At 31.8% G+C, this 13,825-nt stretch overlaps 3 protein-coding genes across 5 annotated transcripts; 2 read left to right on the top strand and 1 right to left on the bottom strand.

The window, feature by feature from the left end:
• Positions 1-37: 37 nt before the first annotated feature.
• Positions 38-5,534, top strand: IFT57 (intraflagellar transport 57). 2 transcript variants are annotated; one of them, XM_076533887.1, is made up of 7 exons: positions 38-170; positions 3,683-3,842; positions 3,922-4,203; positions 4,273-4,438; positions 4,510-4,618; positions 4,678-5,019; positions 5,078-5,534. In XM_076533887.1, the coding sequence occupies exons 2-7, from the start codon at positions 3,685-3,687 to the stop codon at positions 5,242-5,244; spliced, it is 1,224 nt and encodes a 407-aa protein (XP_076390002.1). In that variant the 5' UTR covers positions 38-170; positions 3,683-3,684; the 3' UTR covers positions 5,245-5,534. The 2 variants fall into 2 exon arrangements, with proteins under 2 accessions (XP_076390002.1, XP_003708423.1); XM_003708375.3 differs by lacking the exon at positions 38-170 and adding an exon at positions 3,419-3,596.
• Positions 1,842-3,283, bottom strand: cnir (cornichon-like protein). The gene is made up of 4 exons (XM_003708409.3): positions 3,032-3,283; positions 2,718-2,786; positions 2,376-2,629; positions 1,842-2,295 (listed from the first exon to the last, which is right to left on the bottom strand). The coding sequence occupies exons 1-4, from the start codon at positions 3,110-3,112 to the stop codon at positions 2,226-2,228; spliced, it is 474 nt and encodes a 157-aa protein (XP_003708457.1). The 5' UTR covers positions 3,113-3,283; the 3' UTR covers positions 1,842-2,225.
• Positions 5,535-5,923: 389 nt separating the features above from the next.
• On the top strand, positions 5,924-11,453 carry LOC100877186 (protein croquemort). 2 transcript variants are annotated; one of them, XM_003708374.3, is made up of 9 exons: positions 5,924-6,127; positions 8,681-8,816; positions 8,879-9,042; positions 9,111-9,252; positions 9,321-9,524; positions 9,617-9,828; positions 10,004-10,295; positions 10,367-10,440; positions 10,516-11,453. In XM_003708374.3, exons 2-9 carry the CDS (start codon positions 8,703-8,705, stop codon positions 10,781-10,783), a joined length of 1,470 nt encoding a protein of 489 aa, XP_003708422.1. In that variant the 5' UTR covers positions 5,924-6,127; positions 8,681-8,702; the 3' UTR covers positions 10,784-11,453. The 2 variants fall into 2 exon arrangements, with proteins under 2 accessions (XP_003708422.1, XP_012152838.1); XM_012297448.2 differs by lacking the exon at positions 5,924-6,127 and adding an exon at positions 8,018-8,554.
• Positions 11,454-13,825: the final 2,372 nt, after the last annotated feature.

Genomic DNA, 13,825 nt, shown 5'->3' with positions numbered 1-13,825 from the left:
CGTTGCTAACCACGATGAAAATAACGATAATAACGGCTGCTGTAACGACAACAACGTCGATGACAGTAGCAATGGAGAACGGGACGATGACAACGGTGACGGCGTCGATGACAGTTGAGTTGATAGCAGTAACGGCGACGACGAAGACGATAACAGCGGCGGTGAAGATGGTAGGTGTAGCGATAACAATATCAGCGACGGCGGAAACAACGGCGACGACGACGACGGCGACGGCTCCGGCGACGACGGCGACGACGACGTCGACGTAAGCCTCATCGAGAATCTTCTAAGCATTAGGCGCACCTCGGTAACCACCTTACCTTGACAGGTGCTGTTGCTTATTCATCCGTAATAGAAGATACGACCATAACTCGACGACGACGTCGTCATCGTCGCCGTCGTCGCAAAATTCTGACGGATACCGTCTTATGAATATCGATAAGAGATTCGTAGAGTTTTCAGTGAACATCGACGATGTCAGTTTCGGTTGATTAAACGTTTCGAAGGAAAAAAAACAAATCGTGTAAATATGAAACCACTGATAAATGTCTTGAAAAAGCAAGATAGTTTGACAAGAATGTTCCACGATAAAAGAAACTTTCAATTAATATGCACCGCGAAAGTTTTCGTACTTCTGGCCACTCGCGCATTCACTTGGTCCAGAAAAGCATCCTTCCGCGCGCCGTACCGACGATAATCCGAGCAGATCCGAACACCGCTACCCGTCACCCTGCGTCACCCGTCAACAGTCGCCCGTAACCCTCGTCACTAGGAGGCGGCAGCACCGGCTCATACTACACTCTGACTTATGGATGATCGGACCTCTTTCGCGCAGCTCAACCGATATCAAAAAGCTTCCCACCCGCATGTTGTTGTACCAATGTCCCATATACAGGGTGGACAATATTATAGTAAGAAGAGGAGGTAATATAAGAAAGGCACGACCAAGTGCCCTCCTCTCACTGACAGCTATGTGGTCCCTACTACCAAGTGATCTACACCCCACCATCATTTAATTCGTACCCCTATAGATCAGTCTATAAGCCGCTACTCTTTGCGCATTGTGTAGTTCGTACATTTAAAAAGTTGAAAGTTTGAAAATTTGTAAAGTTGAAAATTTAAACATTTAAGAACTTGTGGATTTGGAAACTAAAAGGTTTGGGAAATTAAGAATTTCAGGGATCACCATTTAGTTGTACCTTGACTTAGGAAGTGAACAAAATAAAAAATCATCAGGTACATGTACGCTCAGCGTCACACTGATCATAAGTGCGTTTGCGCGTTACTCTTGGTTACAGATCTTGATAGAACCAATCAGAACCTACATGCGCAGAAGAAATAAAAACATGTCATTGAAGAGGGTCGATTATCCATGAAATAAAGTGTAGAAAACATTACACGTGCGCCTATCGCGCTCAAATTGATTTTAACGCGAACCGTGATATTCAATAAAGCCGCTACTTAAAGCTTTCATAGCGTTATTCTAATCGCATGATTATATATATTGAATGTCTTTTTGATTTAATCAATCAACTGCATTAATTATTCACTTATTAGATTTCCGACGCCACAAATAGTTCATTAATACTTGTCCAAACATAATTCAAAGATTTCATCAAAACTTGATACTATCTAATTCTGGTTTTACCTAAAAATAGATATATGCCCTCCACGCATAAAAAAATTAATCAACTGCATCGAGTTCATTAAATCGATCCAATCTTATCCTGCGGCCAATAAGCTCGAATCAATTTAATTTAACGCTCGGTGACTAAACAAGCCGTTAAGTACTTTATTACGCTCTTAATAATACCGTGATATTTAAAACATCAATTAGAAAATAAATTTAAAAGGATTTAATCTTCTTTTTATATAATACTTAAGCAATATTGTATTATCCTTATCAATAATTGTTATAAGATTCTTTTTAATTACAATTCCTGTTTTATCTATATGTCTGTCAACTACAAAGTCGCAATTTTCCTTTTTTATCGCGTGTAATCCTTAGAATTAAATTAACAACAGTTTCTACAATTTTATGGAAGCCTTATATACAAAGGATTTTAGTCCTTGAAGGTACCTTAAATTATGATTGAAAATAGTTACTTCTTTTATGCATTCTAACAAAATTTCATTTGGCATAATTAACAAAAAAATAAATAATATTAATACATGATTAAAGTAAAAGACAAAATTGTATAAAAGTTTAAATATTAGCGCTATTATTATTCTGTATGTAACATTTCATCTTCATTCCTGTTGATTGGGTCTCCTTTTAGTAATGCAATAATCATGCTGAAAAATGGAAAGTAATACATAGTAGTAATTAGGTACTCAATTTTAACTACAATAATATATAACTATGATATACATACCAATAAAGATAAATAAAAAAGAAAATAAGATAATATCCAAGATAGATCATACAATCTCTCGTATGCCTTTTCAACTGGCCACGATTATGAATCTCTGTGGGATCATACACGCCCATATTACCACTTGGTACGCCAAAATATTCATAGAGCAGCCATAGTGTCATTGGTAGATTTACCAAGCACAATATTAATTGCCCATGCGTTAATAACAGAAACTCTAAAAATGAATGTGCTACTAGCTTTGGTACAACCCACTGCAAAATTATATGATTTAAAGTTTATTCATTATATCCTATTTACACGTTAAAACAAAGAGACAATGACAGAACCAAGAATAATTACCGTATTTAGCTTTGAACAACACTGTTGTGCATTTAAATAGTCACATTCTAAATCCGACAAAGTTATGACCTATATAATTCAGCTAAGGAATATGATTTCATATTTATGTTATTAATAAAAGAAATTTTGCACTTAAATAAAGCGCAATTACAAGTGCTCCAACATTATAACAACAATTATATCATTGAAATCCCTAGACATGTTGTTCGCTAAAATACCTGTAGATTTCAACAATTACTCGATTAAATTAGGCGAACAATAAAAAATACGATCGATTATCGTTCAATTTGATTTAGAAAACATAAAAAGGATACAAAATACACCAAAAGAAAAAGTACTGAACCGGTATCGATTAAAGCTAATACAAACAAGAGCGGTTCGGATATTAAACCCATTTTAATGATCTATTGCTATATATTGACGTTCAATCGCATTAGGAACGTATCTAATAATCATATGGTATTTTCCTGGTAGGCCAATTCACTGCAAATGTTTTCCACGCAGAAATTTTAATAAACCTAAGACAAAACTGAAGTGACCGATTGTCAAAATCAACAAAATGAACAACTCACAATGCTGCCAACTATTCGCATTTTTCAGTAAAATAACTGTTACGAATTCGATATGAAAATCCCTAATTCTGGACAAAAATAGAATCCTACTGAAGTTAGCCACGTTATGCGAATTAATATGATTTTGTATGGAATAAACAATACGCATATTTTAAGCGACCAAAGTGATCGATATTAAATCGTCCGATTAAATGTCATGAAAACGAATGTTTGCAAGATGTTTATTGAATAAATGAAACCACATATTTCATATATAAATATAAGTAAATTATATATATGTCTTTTCAGAGATAGCATATAATAAAAGGTAAAAATGTACAAACAATTATGTTTACATCTGTACGTACATTTTCAATTTATACATATAAATCTGAAATAAAATTATAATTACAGAAATGTTTCGGGAAACTTCAAAAATTATAATAGAAGATGGATCTTCTCCATCCGCCTCTTACGTTATATACATCAGAATGGAAGATCTATTAGAAAAATTGAAACTATTAAATTATGACATAGAATTTTTATCAGAATTTAAAATAAAGGCCATAAATAGGTAGCAATAATAGTTATATATTGAATAATATATTAGTGTATTATAAAAGACTTTATTAATATGTTTATTTAACATATAGGAACTACTTTGCAATACAAACAAATCCAGGAGAACAATTTTATACATTTACGTCTTTAGCTGCATGGTTAATCAGAAAAAGTGGCAAGAACTTTGAACCTCCACAAGAGTCAGATGACCCTAATGCTACTATAGCTTTGATACTGGATCATTTAAGGGATATTAATGTACCAGTAGAATTTCCACCTAATAAACTGAAACAAGGCAGTGGGGAACATGCTATTTATGTATTAGATAATTTGGCTGATCATGCATTAAAGATACAGAAATTTCAATGGAAGAAGTAAATTTTTTAAATGTGCATAACAAAAATATTAGTATCATATTCTAATAAGCGAATTAACACTTCTAGAGTGGATATACCTCCTGATGAACCAAGTAATGAACCAGATGTTGAAGATGATGACGCAGAATTAATTTTAGAAAAAGTAGAAGAAGAAATGATGGCTGAGTATGACGACGAAGACGAAGATATTTTACATATAGATGATATTACAAAATTATATGGACAAAACTTTGTGAGTATACTCACGTATTCATTTAAAATACATAGAAACCATAGATATAAATATTTTATTATATTTTCTAGAATGACACACAAAAACCAGATGATATTTTAGAGTCTAAAACAAATAGGGAAGAATGGCAATTAGAATTAGAAAGAGTTTTACCCCAACTGAAAGTAACTGTTAAGACAGGTATTAAACTTTTAATAAGTGCTTAAAAAGTAAATGATTAAGAAAGTTATTTCATTCAGATTCAAGGGATTGGAGATCACATATAGAACAAATGAAACAGTTCCATACAAATATCGCAACAAATCTGACTGGAACCAAAAGTCAATTAGACAAATTACGTACCGATGTAACAAGCGCTTTGGACAAAGTAAAAGCAAGAGAATCATATCTGAACCGACAACTTGAACCTGTTTTAAAAGAATATCAAACGCTTCAAGATGAACTCTCAAAAATAAAAGAACAATACCGAGATGTTAGCGGAGGTGTAACAGAGAGAACAAGAATATTTAATAAATTATCAGAGGAATTGGAACATATAAAAAAGGAAATGGATGAGAGAGGATCAAGCATGACTGATGGAAGTAAGTATATTATGTTGATCCTGTAATACATAAACAATACATGAACTGTTTTTTGTAGCACCACTTATAAACATAAAAAAGACAATTACCAAAATGAAAAATGAAATTTCCGAAATGAATGTTCGGATCGGCGTATTAGAATACAGTTTAATGTGTGCGAGAATACGAGATCGTACACAGTTGCAAGAAGATATGAATAACACAAATGGTATTGTAATAATTTGAATTATCAAATAGCACTTTGTTACGTAACTTCAGTCTATCTTGTTGTCCGTGTAACAAATTTAATAAGTTACATTAGTTTCACGAATCGTACCGACAGTTCATTTTTGCTAAATATGTTTCTTGCGCACAGTTATTCCCCTAGCGATACAAGGGTCCAATAAAGTTCCGTCCAGAATTATTTTTATAAACTTTCTACGTGTCAACGAATATTCAACTTGCAGGAATTAATTGTTCGATCACGTTTTCACCGATTGTAATTACAACAAATAAATTATTGCAGTAATAAGAAATACTTTTTTAATACTTTATCACTTTCATTATAACTTTTGAAGTGGATTTATTGATACAAGTGATACAATTGAATGAATCACTTGAATTCAATGTTTCCTTTGCCTCGAATGGAGTGAACGAATGATCGAATGTACGAGAATTATTTGAAGAAATTTAATTTGTAATTTAGGAATTTGGAAATGTGAAAGTACAGAATTTTGGGAATTTTCACAATTGGTAACTTGAAGATTTAAAAAGAATTTTGGAATTTATATATTTTTCCTCTTGGCGATTTGGGGGTTCACAAATTTATAAATCCGAAGATTCAGGAACTTAGAAATTTGTAAGACCGCTGCGGCCCCTGTGGTTCGAAAAAGGGTTAATCCGTCGATCCCTACTTCAAGAGTTTCTCGATCGGCTTTGCATCAGCACACAGCGAACTGGCTAGCTTAAAGTTTGCGCAGACCAGTCGCGTGTAATCACTGATGTTCGCGTTACCATTGAACGTGACACTGTCTCGCTGTGTACAATAACTAGACAATCTATGACCAGTAACGTGTGTCAAGAGTAAACAGTCTCGCAGAACCCCTTAATAAGACTAATCGGCAAACAGGTAGGTAATCAATTCAATATAATTATATTTCTACGCGGCAATTTGAGATAAGTTATTAATAGTAGAATTACTAATTGTACGCGTCTTCTTAATGTTTTACTTCTTTTGTTTTTCGTACTGCAAATTGAGTGACATAAATAGAAGCATTTTTAAAAGCGCATTTCTGTGGAAGATTAAAACATTATCAAAGGGTCACTGACTCTTTTTATCTTCTTGATAGGATACACTTTCTTTCTGGTTTGAAAGATCTCCTCATGCGTTTAAAACACGTACCAATGTTTTCTCAACTTTCACCCATATTTCAACGCATACTTTTAAAGAGACTCGCTTAGTTTCAATACATTCGAAAACGTATTACTGTAACTTGCGTACAAAATATTTTATCGTTTCTAAAATAATCGTTAATCGTTAATTATTTGCATATTTTTAATTATTGAATAAAGTAACAATTAGACGAGACTTTTGTTAGTTTTTCCCGCGTTCGTTTTAAGCTCCTTATTACAAAAGTTATATGACTGGAACGAAAATGATACAGATTTAATCAAAAGTAGATGATGCATCGAGACTCAATTTGTCATCACAATTATGAACTTTTTTTCATGCGCGATTAATCAGAATAGGATGCACACAGAAACGATGAAATCATCGGTTTCTGGTTTCTCATGTAATCTGCTGTCAATTATGCGACGCGCTGGAGCGCCTTACGTTTTTTTAAAAATAGATCGATTAATTTACTTTCGAATTCTTGGATGTACTTGAAATATATATACAGTCGGTCTAAATGTGAGATTATTAATGTAACCCATAGATTTTTTGGTATCAATAATAATTAAAAGAAAGTCAATGAAAGTCTATGATAAAGTTTGTCTAGATTTCGTATGTATACAGAAAATAAATTTCGAATAATTCCAGGAAAAAATTGCTTTATGATTCACAATTATCCTGAAATATGCTTTATTGCGTGAAAAGTAAAAGAAGTATGCAATTTGAAAGGCAGAAAAGTTTTCAGTCCTTTATAATTAAATATATTTAAACGTAACTGCTATACAATTTGATTATTCGGAATGCATACTTTTGAACAGTCCAAACAGAACAATCAGATGTTGAACAATCAGAAAATGATGGATATGTTAATAGATTATCTGCATTTTGCAATTGATTAATTTTGAATGTTGGATGATCTTGAACTTTGTTCCGCGAATGATAAGAACCATTATTGCAGCTACAGAATAATCTCTTATTCTGTTTTTCTTTTTTCAATTTAATATCATTCTTCTTAGAAATATTTATGCAATTTACTATCATTTATATAATTTACTGTTGTTTGCATAATCTGCTATAACAATCTAGAAAGGCGAACTAATTAAATCGTTGTCAAAGATTTGTAAATGAGCTATCATTCATACTTTACTCGTCCAAGCATCTATAAACTTGATATGTAAATTAAACTTTGCCTAAAACAATGTATGTTATGCTTTAGCATAATATATATTAGATAAGCGATTAAAGTTCGCTAATAGTAATACAATGAAAGGTAGCATCAGTACTACTGCTGAGAAAACGGGGCATCCCCCCGTGGGTTAGTACTTAACGCGGCAATATAACGAGAGCCTGCCGTGTAAATCAGAAGTTTTTTATTAATATGATCATGAGATCTGTTATCGTCGAAAATAATATCAATATTTTATTTTCAACGGGAATGATTGATAATTAAGATATGAGATGTTACGATCAGTAGAAAATAATTAATTTGAAAAATATAAACCATCTTATCAGATCATATAATTTAACATCATAAGCGTGTAATACGATAAAAAGAATTAAGATGAATTTTTAAATATTCGCGCCTATCTGCAATGTATCACGCGCAGATGTTTCACGTTTCATTATTTGTCAATGAAACATATTTTCATGCTATGTCATATGTTTATTTAAGCAAATGTTAGCGATTAATTGCAAATTTGGAAAGGTCGTAGTTCATGATGTTTTTCATCGAAGTCTCAACGTTTTCGGTTTCTGATATTTGTATCTGGTATTAAACCGTGATCATTCGAAAGATAAATGTCACATGTTTTGGATTTTTTGTATATTTGCGATGCGCTTGATTAGATTTGGAATAACATAATTGTGTAGCGATCTGTGTAAGGAGAGAAAGAAACATGAACTATATGCACATATTTTATTGGGCAGAACTTGTAATTTTACCGCTGCTAATGAATATTTCATATCTAAGATGACTCATGCCACTGTTATTATAAAATGTATTTAAAACGACATTTAACATTAAGTTGAAAAAAGCATGATGCGCATAGTTATAAAAATTGTCTTTGCTATGTGACTAATGTACTATCACTATGACTGAAGAACAAAAAGTGTAATAATATTTCAGTTTCATCCATGGGAAACATCTGAAAATTATTATTATAAGTATGAATATAAAGAACATATAAAGAACTAAATAATTAAATTTATATTCACATATGTTATAATTAAACTTGTTATAAGTATTGTAATTCAATCACAATTAAAATAATCATATTTTATTTGTTGCAGCTTTAAAACATTAATAAGAATAATGAAGATTTGGACAAAGCTTATCATAATTTTTATCATAGGTATAGTAATAACAGCTATTGGTCTAACAGGAGGATTACTATGGTCCTCAGTTTATTCGTCAGTTTTATTCAAGGTAAATATAAAAATAATATTTGAAAAAGTATAAAATTATTATATACATTTTATCTTTATTAGGAATTGTCATTAACACCAGAGTCCACAAATTATAAACTCTGGACTAAGACACCAATTCCTATGTATTTAAAAATATACATGTTCAATTTGACTAATGCAGAAAACTTTGGCGTTATTAAAGGAGAAAAACCAAATTTTGTGGAAATGGGTCCTTATGTATTTAGGTACAAATATTACATTAAGTTCTATAATTCATATTAATTACATTACAAATAATATTTTTTAATGACAGTGAAGTTGATACCAAAGTGCAAGAAACTTGGAATAAAAATGGTACTATAACATATCAAAGGAAGAGGGTATGGCGCTTTGAAGAATCTATGTCCAATGGTAGTTTATCTGATAATGTTACTAACATAAATGCTGTGACTGCTGTATGTATTTTGAATATGTAACTTTACATGTATAACAATAAATTTTCTTTATTTATTATTTTTTTCAGAGTGTTGTATACGCATTAAGATACAAGATGGAATTTTTCAAAGAAATGGCAGATAGAATAATGCGTATGGTAGATCAAAAATTGGTAGTCACCAAAACTGTAAATGAATTACTGTTTGAAGGTTACAACGATACAATGTTAAACATAGCTCGAAAATTGAATGTGACTGAAATTCCATTTACGAAATTTGGTTGGTTCGTTGATGTGAGTATATTTGCCAACATTATTAATGTAGGTAAAGATTTTAATTACACGTGTCTATGTAAAGTCATTCAATAACATTTTAATATCCACAGAGAAATGGTACTGCATCTTACGACGGAACATTTAACATGCTTACTGGTGAATCAGATTTACACAATTTAGGGATGTTAACGGAATGGAATTTTAAAAATAGAGTCAGTTATTATCCTGGAGAATGTGGAGTAGTAAAAGGAACGAATGGCGATCTGTGGCCACCGTTAACCGATAACGAAACTATCTCTTTCTTCGTATCCGATATTTGCACGTCAGTATAATGTTGCATTAAAAATACTGAAAATATTGTAAAGATATTTAGATTTAGATATCTAAGAATATCAGAATATTCTTCGAATAAGAGACATATAGATTTGTGGATATATTAGAAACTTAGAAATAAGAAAGAAGGAAAATTTTTTATGTTCTTTCAATTTTGTGAACAGGAGTCTGACAGCAAGGTATAATAACACGGTTGTTCATGAAGGATTGACTGGTGTTAGATACACAAGCGATGATACGTTACTGGATAATGGCAGTAAAGTACCATCTCGTCGATGTTACTGTGAAGGAGACTGTGTACCCTCTGGAGCATTAAATATTTCATTGTGTAAATGGGGTGCACCAGCATTCATTAGTTTACCCCATTTCTATTTGGCAGATCCAAGTTACAGAGAAAATATAACAGGAATGATTCCTGACAGAGAAAAACACGAACTTTCAATAGCTTTAGAACCGGTAATTATGAGTAAATAATAAATAATAATCCTCAAGCACATCATACTAAATAAATATTATTACTTTTCTAGAAAACGGGAGTCCCATTAAAAGTAAATGCACAGTTGCAATTGAATTTATTACTTCTGCATGACGATGTTATGAGGTAAGTTGTTTTTTACAAACTAAGTACATTTTTCACGTAATATATTTTTTATTTAAATTGACATAATATTTTCAGTATGTTCAAAAATGTTACAAATACTTTTGTTCCGATGCTATGGTTTACACAGGAAGCTCGTTTAACTTCCGACTATGCCAGCATAATTAAGTTCATTTTAATTTTAAGAACATTGGGCAGTGTGACTTTGATAGGTATTGCTGCTATTGGTGTTTTAATTATAAGCATCGGTGTTTTTTTGTTTATTCGGCACAGTTTAAGAGGTGAAGAGAATCAAACTTTATTATCAAATAATGCAAATAGCGAGAGTAGTATTATCAATGGTTGATTGATCGTACTTTTAACGAGGAAATGATTAAATTATAAGAAACAGAATTATGACCAATATGGTAGTTAGATGGAGAAAATAATTATTATCGTTAAAATTCAATGGTTGATAACATTTATGTATGTTTTCCACATCCTGTTGTATGTTGTTCTATTATAATTAGAACAACACATGATGGCACCAAGACTATTTTAAGTGGAAAATTTATTACTATAAGATTAGTTGTTCGAATTGATTATAAGTATGCTTTCAAAGTATTTTCATGATTTAAACAAGTGCCTCATTGCCTTAATGAAAATAAATAGATGTTGATAGCAATAAGAAAATACAATTTATAAATATTAAATACTTAAATATGATATATGTATGTATTACAACCTAACAAAAATACGTATTATTTTTAAACAATGGTAGAAAATTATTCTCAATCACTCTTGAAATATTTTTTTAGTAATGCGTATGATAATCTAGATATATGCACATGCCTGTGAAATTAAGGTTGAAAAGCTGATGAGTATTAGAATAACATTAATTAGATTAAATATGTGTTTGTGTCAATCATATAGTTAAAGTTTTAGTATTTACAACACTGTTAATGCTGTGATAACTAGAAACTTCTTCCATTGTAAATATAATAGGACCTATTAGAAATAAAAGGGTATTAATTTTATACGATACTATTGTTGAAAATAAAATACTTTTTTTTGAATTGCACTATTTTTACAGTGCATGTAAAATAAAATTAGTTTATCAAATTCAGCACAAACAATAAATTATATCCTTGAAGTGTAGATGTCGCCGCTATTTAGTTCTTACCTTAAACTTTTAGAAGTCACGATATAATTTTGCTAACTAAAACAATTATGTTGATATATATTTTTTTCTTTTTAGTAGGTAAATAATTGTTTATAGAATTCAAAATTAAAATAATCCAAAATATGAGTATCGTATGAACCTTATTTTTTAAAAATTTTCATTAGAGGAACTTTGCAATCCTTTTAAAAGTCAACCATTCCAATTATTCCCTGACCTATTTTTATGTTTAATTTTTCGAACATCGCATTGTAGATATCTTCAACCATTGTTTCTCTTGCCCATTTGAACAATCGACAAGGTACGAAATCAAAATATATATTTTTTCCGGGGTACGCATGAATCTACAAACCGGAACGTTGTATCGATCGGACATAAAGTGATTTCATTAGTGGTGTGTAAAAATAAAAGAATCCGTTTACCGTTCCCTCTGTTTTCAAGGAATCTGTTATTCTTTCGGGAAGCGTTAGGCAAAATATAGAAAGCTAAAGCAAAATAAGGGATTGTTGAAAGTAAAAACATCACCGAGTCGGTGAACATTTTAATGATCGATGCATTCTATCGCATATTAATTATAATTCGAGAATTGGTAATTTTACAATGTTTTAATTATAGAAACATTTAGTTCCCTTAATTGAAGGAATTACATTTTTTTTCTTTTAAATATTAAGTGAAAAAGGAAGGTAACATAACAAAAGTCATAGGTCGCATAAAATATATACATAACGGTCAATGTTAGAAAGACCATTTTCAATTTGTTGCACGTTCGTAATTCGTTGCATATTAATACAGGGTGGATGCATGTCGAGTAACAACAGGTTACTTTGATCTCATTAATCATAGCACGTATAACTTTTGCGTGTACTTCGTACGCGTGGAACGATCTAAATATTGTAGCAACTGTTATGGAGAAGCGACGATCGATCCTTTGCTTGCATTTATTTTATTCTCGAACGTATAATCATGACAGTAAGGCATTAGTTTCATACAAATAAAATTATTGGATAACTTCTACATTCTAGAAAACATGAATTTCTGTTATTTACAGAAGGAGGAAAAACATTTTCGTATTTTTTGTTTCCTTTGAAATCCAACGAAGTGATCGGTGGGCTTTTTTGAAATGCTTAAAATCAGAAATTTGGAATTTTTTAAATCTTGAAATTTGTAAATGTGAGCTTGTACCTAGTATATCCTAGTATAATCGGGGCAACAATTTATGGAGCCGTTTGAAAATCCTTGAACTTTACTCATCTTGGGGTAATGTTCTCGGTAATTCAACCTCTAGATAGGTATTTTCTACCGGAATTTAATACTCTCTGGAAATCTTTTATTTTCGAAGAACCTGGACTGCAAGCACGGTTGCGTCAGCGAACAGGAGCTGAACATAAAATCTTCTGTCGTAAAATCTCCAGGGTAGCATCGTCTTAACCCGTTTATGATCTAAGACAGTAGTCATTTATGATTTCGATTGGCTTTCGATCGAACTTCTGCTGTTCATCGTATTCTTTCAGAGACCGGTTTGGATTGAAATTGTCGTGCACGCTCGTAGATACAAGATTGAAATTTAATTCTAGCTTGCGGAATTTATCGACGAAAATAAACACGTTTTACCTCGTAAGTACCTCGAAAACAACATGTTTGTTTAACGAAACACGAATACGAACGCGGCAAACGTAGCCGTTTAAAATAACGCCAACTTTGCCTCGCTTAGCTGCGAGATAAACAACTCAACTATCAAGCGCACTTTTTTAATAAATCTTTCAGAAACTTTTCCTTTTTTCAACAATTTATCTCTGGATGATTTACGAGCGCCAACGGCTAGGAGTAGGTGTGACACAGAGTAATGCATTTGCTGCGAAGGATTGCTTGAGCTTATTTTATTTTATTCTTAAAATAGAGGAGGTTGCGTTAACGATATGGCAACGATACGGTTGTTTATAAATGGACCTCGAAGCTATTAGTTCATTTTTAATAACGGTAGCTAATTTCCAAACGATAAAGTTTACAGAAGAAAAATAAATAATTCTCACCATCTTCTACCATGGAATATAATTATGTTGACTATACACGAAAGCTTATACAACAAAAAACGGGTTAACGATGTTAAAATTGTTTAGAAGATTTATTGAAGGTAGAATTAATAAGCAAAGGGGATTTTATACGAGTTTAGGGCGGCGCTTAAAGTGTGAAAGGGTGTTTTAGGGAAAATCCGATTTGCATTTGAACGTG

The sequence above is a fragment of the Megachile rotundata genome, chromosome 7 (genome assembly GCF_050947335.1).
Source record: "Megachile rotundata isolate GNS110a chromosome 7, iyMegRotu1, whole genome shotgun sequence".
Taxonomy (NCBI): Eukaryota; Metazoa; Arthropoda; class Insecta; order Hymenoptera; family Megachilidae; genus Megachile; species Megachile rotundata.
This window is presented reverse-complemented; position numbering and strand designations above follow the sequence as displayed.

What these genes read in the sequence shown, in the direction of transcription:
- cnir (XM_003708409.3), bottom strand. Translation starts at nt 3,112, where the DNA reads ATGGGTTTAATATCCGAACCGCTCTTGTTTGTATTAGCTTTAATCGAT. An exon ending in TTTTTCTTTTGGTGTATTTT is followed by an intron (nt 2,787 to 3,031) that starts GTATCCTTTTTA and finishes TGAATTATATAG; the next exon opens with GTCATAACTTTGTCGGATTT. An exon ending in GTTGTTCAAAGCTAAATACG is followed by an intron (nt 2,630 to 2,717) that starts GTAATTATTCTT and finishes ATAATTTTGCAG; the next exon opens with TGGGTTGTACCAAAGCTAGT.
- IFT57 (XM_076533887.1), top strand. Translation starts at nt 3,685, where the DNA reads ATGTTTCGGGAAACTTCAAAAATTATAATAGAAGATGGATCTTCTCCA. An exon ending in AATTATATGGACAAAACTTT is followed by an intron (nt 4,439 to 4,509) that starts GTGAGTATACTC and finishes TATATTTTCTAG; the next exon opens with AATGACACACAAAAACCAGA. An exon ending in GAAAGTAACTGTTAAGACAG is followed by an intron (nt 4,619 to 4,677) that starts GTATTAAACTTT and finishes TATTTCATTCAG; the next exon opens with ATTCAAGGGATTGGAGATCA.
- LOC100877186 (XM_003708374.3), top strand. Translation starts at nt 8,703, where the DNA reads ATGAAGATTTGGACAAAGCTTATCATAATTTTTATCATAGGTATAGTA. An exon ending in ATGGGTCCTTATGTATTTAG is followed by an intron (nt 9,043 to 9,110) that starts GTACAAATATTA and finishes TTTTAATGACAG; the next exon opens with TGAAGTTGATACCAAAGTGC. An exon ending in TTCGTATCCGATATTTGCAC is followed by an intron (nt 9,829 to 10,003) that starts GTCAGTATAATG and finishes TTTTGTGAACAG; the next exon opens with GAGTCTGACAGCAAGGTATA.